The 22,215-nt window shown below is 47.5% G+C and overlaps 1 protein-coding gene across 3 annotated transcripts in view; it reads right to left on the reverse strand.

Moving 5' to 3' along the window:
- Positions 1-22,215, reverse strand: part of CDS2 (CDP-diacylglycerol synthase 2) — a 57,534-nt gene that overhangs the window by 10,522 nt on the left and 24,797 nt on the right. For all 3 annotated transcript variants that reach the window (XM_070588846.1, XM_008519804.2, XM_070588847.1), the window contains exons 2-10: positions 10,202-10,338; positions 8,852-8,948; positions 7,991-8,088; positions 6,152-6,291; positions 4,574-4,632; positions 3,851-3,933; positions 1,752-1,839; positions 1,170-1,238; positions 110-262 (exon numbers count right to left, since the gene is read on the reverse strand). In XM_070588846.1, the coding sequence (XP_070444947.1) occupies positions 110-262; positions 1,170-1,238; positions 1,752-1,839; positions 3,851-3,933; positions 4,574-4,632; positions 6,152-6,291; positions 7,991-8,088; positions 8,852-8,948; positions 10,202-10,338 (924 nt within the window). The remainder of the gene's footprint in view (positions 1-109; positions 263-1,169; positions 1,239-1,751; positions 1,840-3,850; positions 3,934-4,573; positions 4,633-6,151; positions 6,292-7,990; positions 8,089-8,851; positions 8,949-10,201; positions 10,339-22,215) is intronic.

The raw sequence follows: 22,215 nt of genomic DNA on the forward strand, positions 1-22,215 counted from the left end.
GGGAGGGAAGAACGTAGTCTTTTGAGGGAAAGCAGTGGGGGGTGCGGGACTCTTTCTTTGTAGTCATTATCCAACTAAGGACAGTTCACCCCATGTGAGTGGCACATACCCAGCCAATGATTGACTGAATCACCCCAGGAATGACATACTCCTGCAGGCGAAACAGGTCCGAGGGCTCACAGTCCACAGTGAAGCTGTTGGTGTCATTGTTGTACTCCACGGGGCAGACAAAGCATCTGTACCCAGACATCACATAGGAGAGCTGAGGATGAAGAACACAGAGATGCATGAGGGAGAAAAGTTCCAGCCATCCTGCCTGGGTGGCAGACACCTGGGTTGGCCACATCCCTATGCACTAAATCAGAGGCTTAGCTTCACCACATGTGTATTTTCCCTGACTTTGGGGGGAAAAAATACAGAGGTTCATAGCCCACTGAGGTCTCAGACATACTTGCCCCAACACCCAGGTCCTGAATAAATCTAGGAAAGACCTGAAGGAACTTGAGCAAAGAACTACAAGAAGTTTCCCCCATTTGGGGGAGCTAGGGTCCGATTTTCTGGGATCTCTTAACTTAGTGCTAACTGGAGGCAGGTGGGGAGAGTGGTAGACTGAGAGGCAGACAGCCGGGAGGAAGAAGGCTGAAGAGCAATCAAGTAGGGGGGTCAGCAATGAAGGACAGCTGGACAACGCTGAGGCAGGAGAGGCTGGCCTGAGGGTCAGAAGCAGGGAATGGTACTCTAGAAAAGGCTGGAAGATCATCCACCTCCAGGAAGGGCACACATAGGAGAAAATCTCAGCTGAGTGGCAAATCTCACCTCGCCTCTTACTCTCAGGTGCCAATCACCCAGACCTTGAAATATGAAATGCCTGGACAAGAATGCTACCTGTGAGTGTCGCCAGGACTTGGCATGAGAGGAGTGGAAGGTGCACACAGCCCCTGCTCCTCAACTGCCAAGACCTGCTTGAAAACTGGCAGATAAAGGACAGGTGGTGCTGCCTGTGCCAGTTACAGAGCACACCATGCTCATGCCCCTGTGCAGGGCAAGAGTACCATTCAGCAGGACAGAGTCCTTGGCCTCGGGCGACATGCTCTCTAGCCCTGGACAGGCTTTGAAGGGGGGTGTGAGGCCTCTGTCCACTCCCCCACCCACCAGGAGCCACCACCTACCAGAAGGCCAAAGACCACAGTAGCAAAGAAGCCCCCAATGAAGCCTTCCCAAGTCTTCTTCGGGGACAGCTGTGGACAGAGAGCAAGCTCTTAGCAAAGTGCATTTTGATAACGCTGGTTTTGGGAACAATGATTGCTTGTTAAAAACCTTTCTACTATTAAAAACAACCTCATTCTGTTAACTACTTCACCTTCTAAAAGACCCCATGCTTGGTTTCCTTGTTCCCTGCCTGATACCCCTCAGTGTCCTCTCTCTTTCAATTGGTATTCATGTAATTTAATAATGTTATGAAACAGTATCCTAATCAAATGACAACACCCAAATTCAGATCAAAGCCCCAAAAGTGTGCCTGTACAACCTATAAAAATATTTTCTCTATTAGCTCTTTTTTTCCTATTAGTAGGTGTCAACGTCTCCCTTTGGCTTTTCTCTTGAAACTGATTTACCGCCAGCCTTTCTCCAGGATGACATGAAGATGTACACACCAGCTAGATCTCCTCTCTGCTCCCAAGATGCTCTCCTCGTACCAAATGCACCACCCTTCCCTCACGGTGCTACTTCATCGTAGGGGACCCATTTACCTTGATGAGTGGGGTCCGACCAAAGAAGAAGCCAAACATATAGGCCATGATGTCATTACAGATGACACAAGAAATGGGGACAATGAACCTAGGAAATAAACCAAGTAAGAATCAACTCTACCATGATGCTAATGCCTCAGAAGTCCACAAAACAATGCCATTCATAAATTCTAGTACCAACATAACCCACAGAGTACTCATTACCCACTAAAGAATAAAAGAAATGAAATACCATATGAGCCATACCTAGTACCTGGCACACAGCAGGCCTTCAAATGTTTACTGAATGACTACTGAATAAATGGAGGTGTATTTTATAAAATGTCATTTGTCCTTTTTACATTATAAAGCAATATATGCACACGATAATACAAATTTAAACTGTAAAGGAAAGAAAAAAATTAAGTTTTTCTTGTTTTTCCCATCCCTATCTCTCCATTCTCCAAAATAACTATTTTTAATTATTTCTGACTTTTCTTCTTCTAGTAGTTATGGCCATAACTGTAAATGATATATTTTATGTCTATTTCATGGTTTACCTCCTTTTTTTTTTTTTTTTTTACTGTTTATTACTAGCTCAAGTGAGCCCTGCCTTTTGCCAGGATCACACTGAGAGCAAACCCATCATACACACAGCTAGATTTCTACTCTGCACCCCCCTGCTGGTCTGCTCATCCCCACCACGCAAAGGGTAACAGTTCCCACATTTGGACCATCTCTCTCCTCTCCTCACACTCCACTCTGGGACAGTCACTTGTTTTGTAATTTCCTCTATTACGGTTTAACACCATATACATGAATTTCGATTTCCTGCCCCATCAAGGATAGGCAATATTTTCTGACTTCCTGTTTGCTCAGGGAGAAATTTAGAGCAGTTGTATCTCCCAAGCCCTTCACGATATTTCTTCGTTGAGGCTTCTAGCACATCTTGTCTACTCTGCAACTATAATTAAGTCTTGTAGGTTGAGTCTGAAAACCAATAACTAGAGATTTTAATACGATTCACTGTAGAACCAAGTCGTTCGTCCGGCCCTCTGGATAAGGCCTTCTTTAACATGAGCTCCTTTAGAATTACCTAATAAAAACTCTGAAAGAAAGGGAAGGAGCTGTGTGCCTCCCAGACCTGGATCATTGTTTTAAACAGTAATAATGCCTAAGGCTAACATTTATAGAGCTAGCCTCTGTTCTAAGCACTTTGCATACATTTTTTTTACATAAAAATTTATCGTAATTTACATACATAATCTATTCCTCAGGAGGATATCTGGAAACACAGGCACAGTCTGAGGGTCTCAACTACAATATTTTAGTATGTCTCCCTTATACACACTAGGCTATGCCTTCACATTTTCACTAAGATCATCCCGCTTCTTCAGTCAGCCTGCCGACTTCTATTAATGCTGACAGATTTCCTGTTGAAACCTGCATTTCTGGAATAAAATCTACTAAGTAACAGTATATCACTCTTTTGACTCATTGCCAGATTCTATTTTCTAATTCTTTATTTAGAATGGTTTACCTATAATCGTAAAAGAAATCAGTTTATCACTCTTGTTTCTCCTTCCCTATGCCTATCGGCTTTAGTATTAAGGGTGAGATAAAACTGAGCTATTATCTCTGGTCATTTCTTTCACCAGGTGTGGATTCTTATGTAATTTTCAAAGTTCTTGTACAGTTACTGATCTATTCAAGTTTTCTTCTTCATAACTTTTAGCAGTTTACATTTTGCCAGGAAATCATGACTCTTCCTCTAGGTTTGCAAATTTGTTGCCACACAGTTGCCTGTCTTTGATTCTTTAAATATCCCTGGATCTATTAGTCTAAAACAGTGGTTCTCAAAGTTTAGGTCCTGCCCAGCAGGAGCAGCTGAGAATGTACTAGAAATTCAAACCCTCAGGCACCACCCCAGATCTAAAGAAGCAGAAACTTCAGTAGTGGGGCATGGCAATCTGTGTTGTAACCAGCCCTGCAGGGGATTCTGATGTGGCTCAAAGGGAGAAGCACTGTCTCAGAAGGTAAGGCAAGTGTTCTCAGGCCCTCTGTACGTGAGACACACCCACAAAATAAAAGGGAAAACCCCCCTCACTGACATCACTCACCAGATCATTCCTTCAAATAGGTTGTGGATGACAAGATGGGACTGGGTTACAACGATCAGTAATGTCACATGGGTCCAGCCAAACTGCAAAAGAAAAAGAAGAAACTTTACCTATCAGTTTACCTTGAAAGGAACTTCAAATAACAGTCAATACCAAATACAAAACTGCTGAGAAACAGATAGGAAAGCTATCTGCTTCTGGACCTGTCTTCTTGGAAGTGAAAAGATACATAACAGGCCCCTGGGAGTAACTCTGTCCCCCAGCTACAGTTCCCATCAAAAGTAGGGCGCACATGGCCCAGCCATGAGTGAGTGAGTCTTTCTGTGCTCTGAGAGCCTGGGTACTTCTCATTTTTTAGTAAGTATGTACAGAGTGCTTAGGGCACTCAGCGAGTGAATGTTTTCCAGTTGAGGGGACGATGTAGCAAGTTGGGTATCTGCGGGCAATGCCTGAAGCTGCACCTGGAGCCTTACCTGGAGGGCACCTTCAGGTCCCAGTGGAGAGACTGCTTATGGTGTAAATGAAGCAACAGTGATTGGGGAGGCGGAGGCAGAGCCACCAAACTCAAACGGGCCCTCCTCCTTCCTGCTCTAGGCTCTAGATGCACACAGAGCAGACTGCATTCCGGAAGTCTTAATTTATCACGAAAAGGACGAGAGCCCTGTTGAGCTTCGGCAGAACCACTTTTAAGGCAAGAACCCCGGCGCGCGTGGCTTCCCTTACCATGTAGAACTGCAGGCGGTAATGCTTCTTGACCAGGCTCAGTACGAACATGCAGAACCCTAGTTCGAGGAGGGCGGGGGAGAAAGAGCCAAATGAATCACATTCTGCCTGAGTGTCTGTCCTAGTCATTTCCTTTAGCTGTGCTAAGTTGTCCTTTGGCTAATTTCCTGGCAGCAGTTAACCAGGGCACAATTCCAAAGCCAGGGGGAGAAAAACCAGTAGTTGCTCAGATAGCAGTCAGAAGGAAACAAGGACTCCTTCAAGACAATCAGAGGAATGCAGTATTTTAAACTCTTGCAGATGACACTCAGTTTAGGCCACTGTTCACCACAGAGGAATGTTTTGACCCTGGAGCAGAGGCCAGCAAACAATGGTCAGGCCAGCTGCCTGCTTTTATAAATAAAATTTTACTGGAACATAGCCATGCCCATTTGTTTACAGATTGTCTAGGGTTCCTCTTGTGCTACAAGGGCAGAATTGAGGAGTTGCAACAGAGGCCCTATGGCCCCCAAAGCCTAAGATATTTATTACCTGTACTTTTAGGAAAATGTCTGCCGGCCCCTGTACGCCTGTCCTAGAGAATAGGTCTGGTGGAATGGGGAGCTGCCTGGTATGGGGTCAAGGCCACCCTTGCATCTCTCTCATACTGACCCAGATGGTGACAAATCTGCAGGGCCCCCACTTCTCCAGGAGGAAAGGGACTTTTACCCAGAAGCATGTGGGGCCCCTCAAAAGCAGTCCTTCCAGAAGAGAGTACGTCGCCGATCCAGACCCCCCACCTCCCTCTGTTGGGGGCTGCTCTCAGGGTCTGAAGCAAGCTCTCTGAATATCCTCAATGGCAGCAGGCCCCTGGCAGTGGATTTTGTATTTTAATAGCCAGGTGGCATTCACAGAGCCAAGTACTGCCATCAAGCTTACCAAAAGTAGGCCAGACAAATTTAGGTCAGAATAAATTTCTCCCGTGCCTCAAACTGGCTTTGAATGCAATTTGAAAAACACCAGCACTGCTAAAACTAGTGTACAGTCTTCACTGAGCCTAGACGGACACAGCACCTTACTGTGTCTGATTTAATCCTCATAGTGACTCTGCAATTTTAGCTCCAGATTACAAAAGAGCTAACTGAGACTCAGAAAGATCAAGCTCCCAGCCCCTCTGAGGTCAGACTCTTTAAACCCAAATCAGGAAAATTTCCACCACACTGCAGTGACCCCTCAAAGATGGCCACTTGTTTTTATACATAAATTCAGGGGTGGTTTTTGTTTCGGTCACACCGCAGAATCTCTGCCAACAGGAGAGTCAGGACAGGGCCATGCTGCGCTGTCCTCCAACGGAGGCTGGAACACAGGGCTGGTGGCACAGACTGTAGTCCCTACACTCACAAAGCCCCTCAGGCTCATTTCTCTTAGCAAAGAGCTGCTACAGCTCACATTAGGCAGAGCCCTCAGCTCTGCTCCCCTGCAAGGTCGGAGTTCAACACCATCAAAACTTTACATTAACCAAGAAATCCCCCCGCGCCTACTCAGCAGACACACAAAAACAAGACAGACGGAAGAACTGGTGAACCGCTGAACGCGTACCTGTTAAATAGAGAGTAAAGGAAATGAACCGGTGGTATTTACTGAGAATCCGCAAGGGCTCCTCTCTCTGGACCAGAGTGAAGAAGTAATCCGTCACTGTTTCACCATAGAAGAAGTAATTTACACACAGTAGAAAGTACCTGTAAATGAGCACACGTCACTGCCAGGTAAGCACACGTGGCCTCTTTACAGCGAGGCCGTCAGAAAACCCCGAGGGAAGGGTCAGAGAAGCAGTCCACTTGACCCCCGAGACCCCCGGAGCAGCTTGCAGAGAGACAAGCAGACCCGGCTCCCTGTTCTTTGGTGACACTGTAGGTGAGAACTTTATCCAGAACCTTGTGGCAGCTTTCACTCACTCCATTTATCACGAACTTGGGACTCAGTTTTTGCCACTGTTGTAGAGTTTCCATACTTAACCTAAGAATGCCCAAACCATAAGATAACCCTGCAAAATACGCCATGTCCTGCCTCCCCGGTCTTATTTCCACTCACCCCAACAGGAACCCTGCACACCTATCAAAATCTCTTACTCCGGCTTTGCCGCCTGTCTGCTTCGCTCCTGTCGTCTCCCTGCCTGGAGCATCTTCTACGCTCACCCACTTCTTCCCACATGGCTCTGACACATAAATCTTCCACTAGCACTAACTCCTCACTGTTCATATCCTCTCTCCTCACCTGGAGCTCAGGGAAGGGAGAAGCCACAGCTCACAGACCTTTGTGGCCTCCGTGGTGCTTCGGCATATAGGGCAAGCAGCAGCCACGCCAACACTCACCAAGGGTCCCGAGATAGGGAAGAGAGTGGAGACCTTGTCTCTCTGTCTCTTTTTTGTTTTGATTGTGGAAGTTCAAGAACCCCCATACTTCCTGTTACATAAAAACACTTCCTTTGGACACTGACCACGGTCAGGGTTCAGACACCGTGAGCGTGTTAACAAAATCTGAAACACTGCTTTCAAGCTATGGAACAGCCACAAGAGAGCCCTACATTTAACCCAGGTGGCAAGCACAGGCCCATGAGGAGATGCGAGGCAGTTTGTGCCACTGGGCAATGGGGAAGCACCTCTGGAAAGGATGTGTCCAGCCCAAATCTGAGCACATCAGCTCCCTTCGCCACGACCAAGTTGCTGGGGCCCAAAACATTACTCTCCAGCCTAGTGAGCCATGGAATCAAGCCCCAAGTCCTGGCACAGCAGGTGAGAAGGGGCCATATTTGCCCCAAGACGCCCCAGCACTGGGCTGAGCTCTGCTCACGCATCACCACCTGAGGACAGTGTGGCCAATAAAGCAGAGTCTCAGATCGGGAAGGGGTCTCAGACACCATCTGCGCTACGGGTTTTGATTTTGTTTTTGCTTTAAGACAACCAAGCCCTTTCCCAGGGGCGGGAAAAAGCAGAGCTTCCCTCAGGAGCTGGGATCTTACATGTTCAGTCGCACTCCTGCCCACTCAGGCACCCGAGGCACCTCCAAGGAGCTAGGGCTCCAACATCACAGTTTGAAAACAACTAAGTCTTAACCATCTGTTTAAGGATGAGGAAACCAAGTTCCAGAGATAGCAACACCAGCACTGACAACTCCCAGACAACTGCCGTGGGATGTTGGGATATGAAAAATATGCTCATCTAGAAAAGGGGGGCCACTGTGCAAAGTCTAAGGAATTCAAATACCGAGGCAAACATGGTCACAGATGCAGCCAGTCTGGCCTATGAAATACTCACGTCTCAAAGGTGCTGTGCAAGTCTGTGGCCATCACTCCGCCCGACCCACCACCACTGTAAATACCTACCACAAACACTTAACATCCAAATCTGTTAAGGGTCCCGGTGGGGCTAGAGAGCTTACCAGCTGAGGGTCCTGAACCAGGGCAGGTCATAGGAGTGGTAGACATTGTAGCCAATAGTGATAATCTCATGGAAACACTTAATCTGAACACACATCACCTGCAGGACACAAAAGAATTAGAACACTTGCTAACGCCCCACTTCTTACGATCTTTGGGAACAGAAACCAAGAGGCCTGGGCCCTCAAGAAAAACTATTATATTTAAGAAAAATGTCAGTGCTACAATGATTCTGCTCTCTTTCTCCTATCTCTCTCACACCATCCCACAATGGCAATGTAGCCCTGTGTGTCACATGGAATAGATCCAATTTTTCACAATAAATATACACTCCCAAAGTTTCAATTAACTTTTTATTCTAGAACCTCCCAGGACTCGATCAGTCTCTTCCCCTTTTGACTTTGAACAGAAATACCTGAAAAGCCCCAAATTACTTTGCTCAGCAGTCAGCTGTCAGTCATCTGGCCCTGTCCACAACAGTGGGAAGACTGCGAGAGAGCACGGCAGGCTGGGACTGCTTAATCAAAGTCCTAAGCCCATGAGTGAGGCCCCAGGAAAACAAGATGCAAAACTCAGAGTCACAAAGAGTCATGGCCCGGGTCACAGTTTAATCAAACAGTTGAAATAATAAAATCAGTTTTTAAAATGAAGAGAAATCTTTAACCACACAGAATGGCTATAGAAACATCCCTCCAGTCGGCTAATGAAAGGTGAGAAGTCACAGATATTCTAAGGCGGAAGTATTCTGAGGAGCCTGGACCCCAAATGATTCCCAGAACCAATCCAATAGCTGGCACTCAAGATGACCAATCCTGCAGGAAAAACCGAAGGCAGAACTAAAATAGCATGCAAACGGCACTTACGATTATCATTAAAACCAATGGTCCCAGGTAGATGATGACGAAGAAAAATGCAATCATGGCCAAAGTCAGGATGCCTCTCACCCACCAGTTCTTCCATCTAAGTTAGAGAGAGAGGAGGGGAAGGAGAGAACACGTTAAGGGCCCAGAAAGAACGGACGCACAAATCCCGAGGGGCAGGGCTCTTCCTGGGATGAGAAGAGCCCTGAGGTCGACCCTTCCCACAGCACCTCCTTCACCCTGACGCAGGCACTAGTCACACGCTGGCGGGAGTGGGGTCACTACAGCCATCACCTCACCCACACAAAACTCAGCAGCTGCTCCAAGGCCTACAGAAAAAGATACCCAGCTTATGTCTTAATGAAGGAATCAGGCAACAAACCCCAAGGGAAATGTAGCACCATCTACATGGATGGCTTCTGTGGCCATCTCTATCTGAAGAAAAACGGATGCACATTCTTCCTGCAGCAGAATCCCACACTCTCTTCCTCTGCATCGTTATGGTGATAAGAATATTAGACAATAATAATAACAGCTATCACAAATATGCACCAGGCACTTTTATAAGGACTTCACGTCTATTAATTCCTTCAACTCTCAACACCACCAGCTTGCACAGATAAGGCAATGGACACACAGGTCATAGAGAAGTGGTGAAGCTGGGATCTGAACGCTAGGAGTCTGGATCCAGAACCCACACCCTCAATCACTGCACAACACAGCTTTTCAAAGGGACACATGTGTGTGGAAGGCACACATAAGAATGCTTTTAGATAGCGTGTTCAGGTCTTTTAGTTTGTATTTTTAATCTACCCACATAGCTGGTATTGGAGGCACCAGAGTCTCAAGGGACCAAAATTTTAACCCTAGAGTCACCCAAGCTGAAATGATTCTCAATTCTTCCAGAAGAATTTAAGGAATGTTCACAATGGATGTGTGTGGGAGAGGGAAAACTAAACTTTGAACTAGAAAGTTGGGCTCGTCAGTGAGAAGCAGCCCACTCATTAGTCACAAACCCCAAGGACCATTTCTCTTCACGACTGTGTCAGTGACTTCACCCAGCACACCTTCGTCCACACTTTCATCCTCCTTGGCCCGCGCCTCTCGGCCCAGCCTAGAGCCCCTCAAGGGCCAGATCCTCGCAGGCTGTGCTCGTAGTTGCTGTCAAGCATTAGGTGACACTCAGTGGAGCCCGGGCGGAGGCAGGGGAGACAGCGGCTGCTGCTGCAAGTGGGCAGGTCTGCCCCGCACACTTTAAGAGACCGCGGGCTCTCCGAGGGCTCTGGGTCTCCCGCGGCACTTGGTCCCACTGCAAGACCCCCAACAAGTACCTGCATCATTAAGCCAGGTTACCTTGAAGACAAGCTGGAGAAGGCCCTGTTGAGGACCTCTGGGGTATCGTCTGCAGGGATTAGTGGGGGAGAAGCTTCTGCTCGGCTCTCACTGTCTGATGCAGTCTCTCCATCTACCTTTGCTTCTGACTCCGACTCCTACACCGCAGAAAAACAGAAGAGGAAGAGGTCAAAAATGCTGAGCAGGTTACTGTACATGCCTGCCACAAGAGATCTGTGAGAAAAGACTCCAAACAGGCCTGAGGACCTGGCACAGTCAGGTGACAGAACAGATGGGACTCACAGTGGTCCAACACTGTTCTGACTTGTGCCACAGTGGCCAGCTCTCCCGTGTGCATCTGCACCACGGGAGGATGAGGACCAGCCATGATCTGCTCAATCCTCCTTGCCTTACAAGGGAGCCAAGGAGGCAACAGTCCAGAAGAGTAAGAAAGGGTCTGCTCTGTATCCAAAGAATGGAAAAGGGGGCTGTGGCTGGATTTCATCGGGGGCTCATTCCTGACCCTGCCCTTGCTGCAGGTATCCCAGGCTTATAGCCTATAAAGGTTCGCCTGTAGGCACCCAGGAAGATTCATCCACCTCTGAAAACCCCTTTCCACCAGCACCTAAAGCATACAGCAAGCAGTCCCTGCTCTGCCACAACCTGCCGTGGACTCAGAGCCACCAGTAGCTCTGGCCAGGCTCTCTCAGGGAAAGCTGGGTGTACAGACTATTGCCCCCCAGTGGACTCCCCAAAGTCTACAGTGTCACTTCCAGACCTTACAAGAGCACCCCATGAGGAGGCCAGCCCCAGTTAGTGTGGGAGCCACATAGTACCGCTCACTCAAGTCAATGCTTCACCAGCACTGGGGTGCCTCTATCCTTTCCTTGCCACCAGGCCTGGGCGTTAGCAGACCCTGCGATATCACTCACAGGGCTGCCATCCAGGCCCCAGCCAGGTAAGGATGCCTGCAGGAACTCACCCTGCTCCCCAGCCTGTGTGAGGGGACCAGAGACACACCAGCCACAGGCTCTCGATCTGAAGTACCAAGGAGCAGGCTGCTCTGAATCCTAGGGACCATCCTACTACTCAGTGTTTGTTTACTTCCCAGGAGAATTTAGAATAGTTGCTGTGAGAAGAGGTAGAGGAGAAATCAAATCACTCAGAATTAGACAGAGTAACAGTAACAGTATTTGCGGAGCCCCTCACAGTTTTAAGAGCATCTCCCATAACCGTGAACCGCAGAGCAGTTCTGGGAGGAAGACAGGAAGATAGATCCCTGTTTACATCAGTGAGCAAACAGGGGCTCTGACAAGCGCAGTGGTTGGCCCCAAATCCCCTGTTCACCCAGGTCTTCTGACTTCATTGTGTTCATCCCACTACATTTCCTTTTAGTTAAGTATCCTGGAAACCATTTTACTTTCAGTAAGAAATTGAGAAGGAAATAAACTAGAAATGGCAAAAGGATGTTTTACCACATCTTTAAAGATTTATCTATGTGTGCAAACACAGAAACAGTTATATCTTTTAAGTTGAACTAACAATTTGAATTTCCATAACAAATATATGAAATTGAGCACCTTTTGATACGTTTATTGGCCATCTGGATATCTTCTTCTTCGGTGAAGTGTCTGTCAAGTCCCTGGCCAGTTTTCTACTGAGTTTTCTGCCTTCCTTTTTATTATTTGAGGGAGTTTTCATACCTTCCAGATGCAAGTACTTCGTGTCACGAATACGTCCCCCCAGCCTTCTCTAACCCCACCCCTACCCTAGTCATTCCCTCTCCTAACACTCAGATCTTCTTCTCAACACTGGCCACAGTGAGGACTTAGGGGCAGATTTTTAAAATTGTCTGCTGCTCCCTAAAGACGGGAACCATGACACCTTGTTCTCATGACATCCCCATGCCTACCATACAGCAAAATACTTACTAATGGATGGAAGGATGGATGGAGGGAGGAAGTGAGGAATTAATTCCAGGTGTGGTAAAGAGATACCCAGCCCTGCCCTCATGGAGACAGCAATTTCTAAATTAACTCACCACTGTGATAACACCACAAACAGAGGGTCTTAACTAGCGCAAGATTGCTGATACAAAGAGAGAGGAGGCTTTAGTAAAGAACCTAAAGAGCTGGCCTCGTCAGTCTGATCTGAGGGAAAGATGATGGGTCACTGCTCCTTACTTTGCCACAGCTGAGCCAGGGGGCTGTGGACAAGTCACCAAGTGCCAGAAAGGGTCCTCTTTACCTGTGGGGGTTCCCTGAACAGACCCAACCAAACTCCCACCCAGGGCTGTGTCCTATTCCACAGCCCCAAGAGGTTCTGAAACACAGCAACGCCTCCAGGACTATCCCTCTCCACTGAGACTGAATGAAGACCCAGGCATGCAGAACGGCTTTCCATTCTTTAACAGCAATACCCGCACTCCATCAGCAACCATCAGTGACCCGAGGTAACGATGCTGCGAGATTATCTAGATCTGACCCTAAACCACATGGCTGCAACATGCAAGCACCTGGGCCCTACGGAGGCCTCCTACAGCTGCTCTCCAGGAGCATCTAGAAGCCACAGGGACTGAGATGGAGCACAGCAGGAGGGAGGGCACCTGCACGCACGAGCACACACATACACACCACACACAGAAGGCCCAGCACCAGGTTATTTTTAACTTATCCATCCTGTCGTCAAGGAGACTCACAAAGGTTGCTGGTTCCCCAGGCAGAGAAGGACAGGAAGGAGCCCAGGCAGAGCCCCCGCAGAGGACAGGGAGCTCAGCTCTGTCCTGAGTCTCTGCACCTTCTTGGCCTTTTACGAATCATAGCCCAGCACTATCTGGCTCCTCTCCTTCCTTGCTAGGAAACAGGGAAGTGAAGAGAGGTATCCTGAAGCAGAAAGCAGCAAAAGAGAACTGTCACAAAGACACTGTGACTGTTGCTACCAAAACATCAGGGGACCTGGGATGAAAAACTAAGAAATGAAGTAAACACCCTGAAGGAACAAGCCTGAAGGAGCTTAACCAAAAGTCAGAGGGGCCAAGCCTGTTCATTGGTGTGCTCCTCCAGGGGATGGCGGGACAGGCAGATGTCAAGGAAGACTTTCTGCAGGAGGAGGCAGCAGCCAGTCAGGGAAGGCAGGGCCCAGGTCCCCACTCTCATCACACTCAGCGCAGGCCTCCATTCTCTGGCCTTCCAGTGGAGAAAGGATCCCTTCTCTCTGATGGTTGGTGGGACGACCAAATGCAACCTCAAAGAAAGTCTATGAAAACATTAAAGGGACTACACACCCCTACCCCTCAGAAGCCTGACCACAGCACACAGGACAGGAGCATGAGAACCTTAAGGCACCCTCCCAAGGAAGATGGAGTGGGGAAAGAAGGGTGGTCATCAGGCCTTGTTGGGCCTGTGTGCTGACCAATTATGGGAGCTCAGCATCTGCCTACCTTGCTTCCTCTTTCACACCTTCCGTTCATCCAACGGGCAGCCCCAACTCAAAATGATCACTTACCAAAACTACATGAAAAGTGGAGGTCTGAAACATGAAGGCAACAGCACAAACCAGTGCTCTCTGAAGTGGGATGTATGCAATGCAAATCACTGAGGTGTGGGAGAAATATTAGAACTTATTTCTATTTCTCTCATTCATATGTTCTTTCTTGTGCATGCTTTATAATGGACCTATCAGTACGTGTGAACTGACAGTACATGTAAATTTATAAATTAGTAAATTTGTGCAAGCTGGGGCACATGGTTAAAACATCACATACCTGTCGGACATGGTGTTGTGTCAGCAGCCGTGGGCTTCTTGTTTCCCACTGCACTGAGCAGTGCCTGGATTACAGCAGGCACCCAAAGATTTGTTGCACTAACGAGCTAATTAATTCCATGGACCTACCATGGACCAAAGTGTCTGGACTGCACCGAGAGTATGACAGAGCCCACTCTGATTTCCAGCTCATGTGCAAGGACCCATGTCCCTGCCTCCACAGTGGCCCTCGAAGCAGGACCAGACTAGTGCCCACTCCAGCGCCCTCCCTGCTGGGTGGTGAGTGTGAGGGCCCAGCTTAGAAGCTCTAGGACCAGCTCAGGGCAGAGGGAAGAGGCTGCCTTTCCTCTTCAAGCCATCTCAGCCCAGCTCCCAGGCATCTTTCCTTCCTTCCGTTTCAAGTCGAGGGCCCAGATCAGAGATTGAGTGGAGCAGACTCTGTCTCTCAGATTCTCTCTCAGTCACCGCCCATCCTCTCACAGTCCCTTAGCCATTTCCCAAGGGAGCTGTCACGCTGCTATAAACAGGAAACAAGAGTGTTGCTTTAAAAGGAAGGAAAAATAAAAGCTCCCTCTGAGGCTTCCTTCCTTCTGGTTCCCTTAGACCCTATCGGGGAAGGCGAAGCACTTAGGGTGATGGACAGTGTCCTGGGTTACCAAGGGCTCAGGTAAGACCTGTGGACATTTCTGGAGAAACTTCTGCTCGAAAGGCTTCCCCTAACAGCCTTCAGGGCCCCTCGCCTCACCAAAACTCCCCAGAAGCCAACCCCAGCACCAAGCTGGGGCTGAGAACAGCACGGAAGCCTCCCTTCAACAGAAGCAAGAGAAGGCAGCGAGGGAGGGCCAAAGTGAGCAGCAGCGTGGGAGGGGAAGGTCCCTGTGGTCGAGGCCTGGCTCCTCATGGCCTGGGGAGGGGCCTGGCTCTGTCAGAATAGCAGCTGTAGAACTTATTTTCACTGTGATTCTCTGAGTGGAAAACTCAACCTCTTCCCACTCCTTAATCTCAGCATTTCCTGAAGGCCTGACTTGGGCTTACAAAAGTTCACTGGACAGCATCTGTTTGAGGCTCCCTTTCAGTCACCAGTTGGTGTCAGGGGCCCACCCTCTGACCTCAATATTTCTTAAGACTCTGCAGTGACATTCACAGGTGACAATGTCAGAACTTGACCAAAAAAAGTGTGGCCGTGGCCTGACTGGACAGGAGCACTTAGCACTGTGTCAACCTGGCTCCAGGCAGATAGGGCTCACCCCACAACCCATTTCTTTACCAGATGCCAAGTCACTTTTGTACCTCGCTAAAGAAAATATAGTAATACAATCATGCATCACTTAATGATGGGGATACATTCTGAGAAATGCGTTGTTAGGAAATTTCGTTGTTGTGCGAACTTCACAGACTGTACTTACACAAACCTAGATGGTACAGCCCACTACACACCTAGGCTATAAGGTACTAATTTTACGGGACCACCATCATACATGCAGTTGTAGGGGAGGAAGACATTTCCTCTATCCAAAGTGGGTTCGTCTGGCCGGAGAACGAATTAAATTCACATGAGACAGAATAGCAAGAGAAAATTAAACAAAGCTTTATGAGGAACCATGGCCCGGGGCCTTTCTTCCCGAAGGAGGCAAGGGCACCGAAGAAGTGGGGTGCACAGAGTGGTTATATACCCCCAAACAGGGTGTTTCACATGTGATCGAAATGTCCCTCCCACAATAGTCACAAGATTGCCCTGTGGCACAGCGCTTGATGGACACAGCAGATTGTGGGTCTGCTATCTCGGAGGGCGAAGCAGGAGGCAATTCTATTGTCTGGAGCTGGGCGGTCAAAGGTGAGCACAGCAATCAGTTCCTAGCCTAAGGAAAGATGCTTAATCCTGAAGGAAATGCCAACGTTGAGAGGGGAGGGAAGTCAGTTACAGGAGGTTACCAGACAAGACAATAAACAAATGCAGATTTAAGTCCTTGCCTTACCCATTCATTAAGAGTTTCTAGAGATATCTTTACAGATGGAGAGTTTCCTTACAATGTAAATGTCTCTTACAAAGGGTAAGTAAATTCTATTTTTCAGAGCCTCCTTCCCTGTCCCAGTTTATCAAAAGCAATCAGCCTCAAATAATCCTCATGACAAAGAGACATACCTTGGGGTGGCCAATTCCAGGCCCCGACACAGTCCATTGTTGACCAAAACATCCTTATGATGTTTTGCGCATGACCGTATCTGTTCATGTTTGCCTCAGAGGAGCTAAAAACTAGGCAAAGAAAAGAAGTGGTACCAACTACTAGGCTTTTCTTCTCTTTCTCATTACCAAGGAAATTTCATTAAAAGGTAGTGCTCAATGCACTGGCTGGTCATGCTTCCAAGAACTGTCCTTCCCACTGGCACTCAGATTCAAAAGTTTCATTTACTGAGTGACTCCATAACTTGCACAAACTATTTTTTGCACTGCTTTAGATGCAAATTACAAACCTGTCCTGGAGGAAAGTCATTAGACTGAGTACCTTTCTGGTACATATGGTGCCTGCCATCTTTTTAATCAAGTCCTGTGGCAACTGTGAGGGCAATCGACTCCCCCACTGACAGACACATCCCCAGGAGAGAAATTACCAGTGACAGGCTTATCCTGTCAGGGACTTATGTGTTCCCCTCACTGAAAAAGCCAAGTAGGCTGTCATCTAAGTTCCTAGTGAGAAAAGACACACATGTATGTATATATGTTTATACGTCCGTGTGCAGTGTTAGGAATAACAAAGAAAATATTTCTAGCTTTTTCTAATGCTAACCCCATTTGACAAGGTCAATCGTCTGAACAAAGGATCAAATAGGAGGAGGAGCCCTACTCTGAAAGTTTAGAATCATCCTCAATATGACCACACCCTGTCTTCAAAAGTTTCCTACCAATAATGCGACCTACAGAAAATGTGTTCAGCTCCACTGGAGGTGGACTGTTTCCTTAAAGCACCCCCACAGGTGACTGCACTCCACACCAAAGTGCTCCAGAGAAAAGGTACAAAGAGGGGCATATATATGTGTGCGTGTGTGGTAGATTCCACTTTTTAGAACCTAACTCTGGCCATGAGCAATTTCACCTCCAGACGATATTTACAAAGGGCCACAGGGGCCTTTGCAGCTGAAAGGACAACCATTCCCAAGACAGGGCACTGGGAGACAACCGTGTGCTCGCCATCCCCTTTCCTCCCACCTCCTCTGAAACCTCACTCCACTGATCTCTCTCCTCCTCTCCGTCCTCCCACCTTCCCCACACCACAGGCCCTTCTTACAACCATTTAAGCAGGCTCAACAATAAAAAGCTTTTGACAGCCCATCCAACCAATGCACTTTCTTCCCCACTGCACGGGTGAACCTTTGGGAAGAGCTGTGGACACCCCATCCCCCTCCCTGACTGTGCAACATTCTTCAAGCCACAGCAGGCCACTTTCACGCCCAGCCATTCCACTAAAGCGCTCTCCTGGGTCAACAATGACCTAATCACTAAACCTGTGACTCTCAGTTCTCATCTCGCTCAGCCTCATAGCAGCTTTTGATGCTTTATCGGGAAACACTCTTCCTTTGGTTTCCGAGAAGCACATCCTCCTGCGTCTCTGGCCAGCCCTTCTTTCGCCTGCCTTCTCCTTGGCAACTTCTTTCTCGACCTGTCCTTTGGGGGTTGTGCAGGGTTTCATCCTAGGCTCTTTTGTTTCTCTACTACCCACTCTCCTTGAGTAATCTCATTCACTCTGATGCCTCTAACTCCCTCTTCTTGAGCTTCAGACCCATCTAGCCAATTGTACTAGATGTCTCCCCTTGGATGTCCCATATACATCCGAAATTCTCCATGTGTCCAAAACCAACTTCACTCCCTTTCCCCTGAATTCTCCAGAGAGAAATGTGGCCATCACCCTCACTGGCTCCTCCCCCAGAACTATCTATCATCATGTCTGTTCATGCGACCTCCAAAATGGCTTTCAGCTCCATCTACTCATTCCCATTAATTCCAGCCAACATCACCCCTCCTCCTCTGGGTAACTGCAACAGCCCAACCCGACACCTCGCCTCCAGCCTTGAGTCACTCCTACCTCCACTCTACTCCTTACACTGCACCAAGAAGGACCTTCCAGAAAGAAAATCCGACCACATCACTCCCTGTCCTGAACTCCTTCCAGAGCTCCATGGACTACATGAAGACCATTTTCCCACCTCTGGTAATCTGAAGGAGAGACTACACTCCAGGATAGGTCTAAACTTTTTTAAATCGTGTACAAGCCCTTCTGGGATCAGGGTCTTGTCTACCCTTCCAGCCTCATCTCTCACAGCCGTTCTGAACTACAGTCAGTTCCTAGAATGAGTTGGATTTTCTCACCTTTAAGCCTTTTGCTCATTCTGTTCCTACCTAAAACAGTCTTCTCAGACACAACTCTCTTCTGGCCAATTCTAATTTATCCCTTGAATCTCCGCTAAGAGATCCCTTTCTCTCCAAACCTTCTACCACTGCCTGTGTGTCCAAGTGGCCCCCTGTCCTTCCCCAAGTGTTCCCCACACTGTATGAGCTCCTCCTGAAGACCACATCTGTCAGGGGCAGGGGGAATGGGGAACCATGTCGACTTCCTCATGTTCTAGCATGGTGCCTAGAACAGAGAAGACAGTAAGTAGGTCTCACCACATCCGCATAAGCAGCCACAGCCCACCATTCCAAGAGGATCCAGGATTTACTGGATTGGTAGAAAGCTGGGCAACACAGAGCTTAGTTCAGCAGTTCGACATTTTCTGCACTCTTAAGACCACTATACAATGCATCCAGGGTTGAAGCTGGTTGTCCACTGTCCACCTCCTCTTCTTTCTCAGACATTGTAACAGAAGCCCTGATTTTTATTTACTTATTTTTTTTGAGGAAAATTGGCTATGAGCTAACGACTGCCAATCCTCTTCTTTTTGCTGAGGAAGACTGGCCCTGAGCTAACATCCGTGCCCACCTTCCTCTACTTTATATGTGGGACACCTACCACAGCATGGTTTGCCGAGTGGTGTCATGTCCGCACCCGCGATCCGAACCGGTGAACCCCGGGCCGCAGAGAAGCAGAACGTGCAAACTTAACCACTGCGCCACCAGGCAGGCTCCAGAGCCCTGATTTTTATCTGGGCTTAGAACCAAGACTACATTTTCCAATTCTGGCTGATGAGACGTTAGCAGAAGCGTTGTGTGCAATTCTACCATTCTTCCTTCCTGCTGACTGGAATATGGACAAGCTAGCTGGAGTTCCAACAACCATCTTGGCCTTGCGGTGAAAAACCACCTATTAAGAATGACTAAGCAACAAGAAGGAAGGAGTAGACCATGAGGCAGAAACTACCTACAGAGGAGGACTCCACAAGACAAAAGCAGTATGGGCCCTGGACTGCCTATTACATGAGAAAGAAAAGTGCTTCTGTTTTGGAGGGACACTGTATTTCTGGGTTTTCTGTCATTTGTGGCCAAATGTATCCTAAATGATACAAGGGATTCCAAAAAGCACAGGATTTGTGGTAAAGGTATGTCTGAGAAAGAGTTCAGAAAAGAGGAAGGCTGCCTGAATACAAGGCTCTCTAATTCATACAGACCCCACTGGATTGGGTCGCAAGCTCCTTGAAACTGCCAATGTCATACACTAAACCAAGAGTTCGGGTGACACAGAATAAACAGGAATTCTCCTTTCTCTCAACACTCTCTCCCATCTTCCCTGTTAAGGCCTCCCTCTGGACTCAATGCATCTGTTTACTAAAAGAACAAGTGTACCACTCTAATCTAGTACCAGCCATCATCACAAGACATTATTTAATTCGGGATAGAGACTACCAGAGGTGGAAAAATCACCTCTGTCTCTTGGGAGGCTCTGCCCACGGTCCAGATCTTCTGAACCATGTTCTGATGATTTCACTTGTTTTTCCATTGTCCTCCAGGGTCAGAGCCAAGACACCAAAAATTAGAAGCCATGCTGCAATCCAACAGGTCCTCGTATCATGAGGCATCTCTTTCTAGGGAAAATGAGTCATCAGCCTTACTGGAACAGAAAGCAATTTTTTTTTTTAAGTTTCCTCTTTACTAGAATAAGCTTCTTCCAAAAAACAGAGTATGTCAAATATTGCCAAAAGATCTAAAAAGACGGGAAAGAAAAATATATTTGCAATCTCAAAACTGAGCTCAAGGGTGCTCCCTAGACCTCTGCCAGGAAGTGGAACCAGGACCAGCTGCTGGGTTCCCTTATCTGATGAGCCCCTCAATCAGAAATCACCACCCAGTACCTGCCTCAGTGTCACCCATCTCCGACAGTGCTTTCTACAGATTTTACTAGACAAGGGAAGTGAACAGGAGAACTGACGTGCCCGGGTCTCACGCCCCAATCTCCCTGCCCCTGTAGATGAAGAAGCAACCCGAGCTGGCTACTGTGCAGGAAGATTATACTGTCACTTTTTCGGTATTCCTGGTTCATAAAATAGATTCTAATATTTCTTCCTTGAGGAACAGGAAATTAACAGTGTTCTCAATTGTAAAACTGGCATATTAGCTGGAAAAGTTATGAGAGCAACAATGCAAAATAGCTTTCCTTTCCTTGATAAATTAAGCATGCCTGGGAAAAGATGAAATAGGAAAATGAGAAAGCCATTTAAGAAATAAAAGACTCCTATTGACCAAAGATAGGTCAATTTCAGCACTAAAATAAATAATAAACTAAAAGTAATTTAAACACAAGTATATGAAAGTCTGTGAATTCATAATGGTAACTGTAAGAAGCCACATGGGCCACCTTTGAAGGTTTCTGGGATACAAGAGCATTTTTTTGAAAATCAATAATTAAGAGGAAAGAGTGTTTATCACACCCTTTCTGTACAATGAGTACAAGAGAATTAATTAAACTATTCCCCGTGTTTGAAAACTTCCTTTAATAAAACCTTTTTTTTAAAAAAAAAAAAAGGAGGGCATGGTCAGCTGAACTGCAAATGACTTTCAGATATCCAGTACCTCAGAGGGGAAAAATCAGTGCGATGTCCCAGGCTCTGGGGACAACAATGAAGCTAAAACTTGTAACACATGAAGTAAGTAACACAGCCTCCATGCTGCCAAATCAGATGGACTTTCCACTCTTCATCTTAGAGGACCTCTTGGCAATATCAGACCTAGTTAACCGTTTCCTCCTTGAAACATTCTTCTCTCAGCTTCACGATACATACTTTCTTTCCAGGTTCTCATTCGACCTGACTGACTGCTCTTTCTCAATCTCCTGTGCTATTTTCACTCTACCTGACCTCGACATGTTGGAATGGCCCTGGGCTCAATTCTGGACCCAATATGCTCTCTCCCTAAGTATTACCATCCAGCCCCTTGGCTTCAGTTACCAATTCCATGCCAATGACTCCGACATTTCTATCTCCAACTCCAACCTCTTCTCCAGTGTCAAACCCTTATTTCCAACTACTTCTGACATCTCCACCAGAAAGTTCTCACAGGTATCTCAAATATAATGTATCTACACAGAACTTCTGATGTTACCCACAAAACTATTGGTCCTAAAGTCTTGCCTACCTGGCCAGTTGATGGCACCACAATCTGTATCCCACATAAGCCCAAAATCTGGGAGTCATGCTTAATTGCTCTCTTGTTTTCCCCCAGGCACTGGACACTGCAGTTGCCTCCTCCTGAAAGCCATTCCACTCCTCCTCCATGGTGTGCAGGAGCCTGCACAGGCTAATTATTTTAACCCCACCCCCTTTCCACAGTGACAGGTTCACAAACAGGCATTAAACCCCAGCCTAAGACCATGGGCACCATGACTGTTCGAAGTAGGCACTTGGCATAAGATGGTCCAATGAAATGAGAGCTCCAGCATGTGGTTAGATGGCTGCAGAGAGAGACACTTGAGCTCTCTTTCCCCCATGAGCCTGAGGAGAAAGGGAACAATGGGAGCAGCACAGCCCCAGGTGCTACTGGCACTGAGGTGGACCTCGATGGGAGTGTAGGATGACACCAACGCCTGAAAGCAGAGTGGAGGGATGACAGAGAATGGTTTAAGCCAATCTATCTTCTCAATCACTAGGCACCTCCCACCCCCCATCATCTCTCACCTGCATTGGTCTCCTAATTGCTCCTTCCACCTGCCATTCTCCTCAAAAATAGCCAGTGATCTTTCTAAAATGTCTATCAGTCCACGCATCTCCCCCATTTAAAACCCTTTAATGACCTTTCACTGCCTTAGGATGACTTAGCAAGTCCCAGCTTACCTCTCCCCTCATTCTCCACA

This window comes from Equus przewalskii, chromosome 21 (assembly GCF_037783145.1).
Source record: "Equus przewalskii isolate Varuska chromosome 21, EquPr2, whole genome shotgun sequence".
Lineage (NCBI taxonomy): Eukaryota > Metazoa > Chordata > Mammalia > Perissodactyla > Equidae > Equus > Equus przewalskii.